Below are 2396 nucleotides of genomic sequence, written 5' to 3'. Positions count from 1 at the left end.
GGTTTCGAACTACCAATCAATCTAAACCAGCTACCAAGAGAGGGTTAATGAGTATTATTGGTTCAGTGTACGATCCTTTTGGATTCATATGCCCTGTTGTCCTCAAGGCAAAAATCATCTTTCAAAGTGAATGTCGATTACATAAACAATGGGATGACCCACTGGAACAAGACAATGCCCAGAAATGGTCTACTTGGCTTGAGAAATTGCCATCGATTGAAACTTTTGTAGTTGACCGATGTTTAATCCCCTCAGGGTTTGATCAATCTAAACCAGCTACCAAGAGAGGGTTAATGAGTATTATTGGTTCAGTGTACGATCCTTTTGGATTCATATGCCCTGTTGTCCTCAAGGCAAAAATCATCTTTCAAAGTGAATGTCGATTACATAAACAATGGGATGACCCACTGGAACAAGACAATGCCCAGAAATGGTCTACTTGGCTTGAGAAATTGCCATCGATTGAAACTTTTGTAGTTGACCGATGTTTAATCCCCTCAGGGTTTGAAAACTTCAAGTGTGATATGCATCATTTTGCTGATGCGTCATTGGTGGGATATGGCACAGTGTCCTATCTACGAATAGTCAACAATGAAGGACAGATACATTGCGCTTTTGTGATGGGAAAATCTCGACTTGCGCCTTTGAAGCAAATGACAGTACCTCGTCTTGAATTATCTGCTGCTTTGATGGCAGTTAGAATTGATCAAATGTTACGCAGAGAACTGAGGTTGGAAATTGGGAGTCCATTTTCTGGTCTGATAGTATGACAGTTTTACATTATATCAAGAGTAAGTCCCTGCGGTACAAAACCTTCGTGGCAAATCGAGTGAGTGCTATTCATTCAGGTTCTTCACCGGACAGTTGGCGATATGTTAGATCAGACATGAATATAGCTGATGATGCATCCCGTGGCTTAGATGCTGATGAAATTCTTCATCGTGATCAATGGATTCATGGTCCAAGTTTCTTATGGCAAGAGGAGCACAGATGGCCAGTGATGCCTGAAATATTACAGGTATCAGAGAGTTCTTTAGAAATTAAGAACACAGTAGAATCTTTTGTACAAGTGAATACAACTGTGTGTGGTATGGACAGATTACTGGAGAGATTCTCATCATGGCTGAAACTGAAGAAAGCCACAGCGTGGCTTCTGAGATTCAAACAGTGGCTGCTTCAGAGATCAAAGGGAACGGAATTTACATCAGCTGTTTATCAGAAACATTTGACTGTACAAGAACTGAAGACTGCAGAAGTTCAGCTTGTAAAGTATTTACAGAGATGTCATTTTCATGAGGAAATAGATTGTCGGAAAAGAGGTGAACAAGTAAAGAAATCTAGTCCACTCTACAAACTTGATCCAGTCTTGAATTGTCTTGGTGTTTTGTGTGTTGGAGGTCGTTTGGGTAACGCCCCTATTCCAGAAGAATCTAAACACCCTATGATCATTCCAAAGAATCATTATGTTGGAGTTCTCATATCATCTCACTACCATGAGGTCCTTGGACATTCAGGGCGAGAACATGTTTTGTCTCACATGCGGCAAAAGTTGTGGCTTATCAATGCACGTACCACAATTAACAAGATACTGCGAAAATGTGTCCATTGTCGACGACATCAAGGTATTCAGAGCTCACAGCAAATGGCAACTTTACCCAAGGAAAGGGTAACTCCTCACAAACCGCCATTTACTTATGTTGGGGTTGATTGTTTTGGCCCATTTCTTGTAAAAAGGGGCAGAAGTTTGGTAAAGCGATATGGATGTTTGTTCACATGCCTGACAGTGAGAGCAATACACATTGAGAAACTTGATTCTATGGAAACAGATTCCTTCATCAATGCCTTGACAAGATTTGAGGCACGTCGAGGAAAACCAGAGATTATTAGATCAGATAATGGGACAAACTTCAAAGGGGCAAATCAAGAACTTAAACAAGCTATTCGGGAGTTGGATCAAAGTAAGATCTACAATTCTATGCTGGATAGAGACATACAGTGGATCTTCAATCCACCAACCGCCTCGCACATGGGGGGGGTGCGTGGGAAAGGCAGATTCGCACGGTGCGCAAAGTTCTGTCTGCTCTACTTAGCAAACAGAATGGCCTCAGTGATGAAGGTCTCAATACATTATTTTGTGAAGCTGAATCTGTCATCAATAGCCGGCCAATAACTGTTGTGTCAGATAGTGTGAATGATTGTGAACCACTTACTCCAAATCACCTACTTCTACTGCGCTCAAACATATCATTACCACCGGGTAAATTTCGAAAGGAAGATGTTTATGGTCGAATGTGGAGACATGTACAGTTTCTTTCTGATACTTTTTGGAGACGGTGGATAAAAGAGTATCTACCTACTTTGCAGTTACGCCAGAAGTGGTTAAAACCCAGTGAGAA

General features: G+C 41.3%; 1 protein-coding gene across 1 annotated transcript; it reads left to right on the top strand.

Annotated features, from left to right (window-relative positions):
* The first annotated feature begins 886 nt into the window (after nt 1-886).
* LOC124290772 lies at nt 887-2170 on the top strand. The gene has a single exon (XM_046727598.1). The coding sequence runs from the start codon at nt 887-889 to the stop codon at nt 2168-2170; it is 1284 nt and encodes a 427-aa protein (XP_046583554.1).
* Nucleotides 2171-2396: the final 226 nt, after the last annotated feature.

The sequence above is a fragment of the Haliotis rubra genome, unplaced genomic scaffold (assembly GCF_003918875.1).
Source record: "Haliotis rubra isolate DU_JTF1 unplaced genomic scaffold, ASM391887v1 Scf474, whole genome shotgun sequence".
In the NCBI taxonomy this organism is placed as follows: domain Eukaryota; kingdom Metazoa; phylum Mollusca; class Gastropoda; order Lepetellida; family Haliotidae; genus Haliotis; species Haliotis rubra.
The sequence above is the reverse complement of the archived record's forward strand: the minus strand, read 5'-3'. Positions and strand labels throughout refer to the sequence as shown.

Excerpts from the sequence above, each read along its gene's own strand:
- LOC124290772 (XM_046727598.1), top strand. The coding sequence starts at position 887 with ATGAATATAGCTGATGATGCATCCCGTGGCTTAGATGCTGATGAAATT.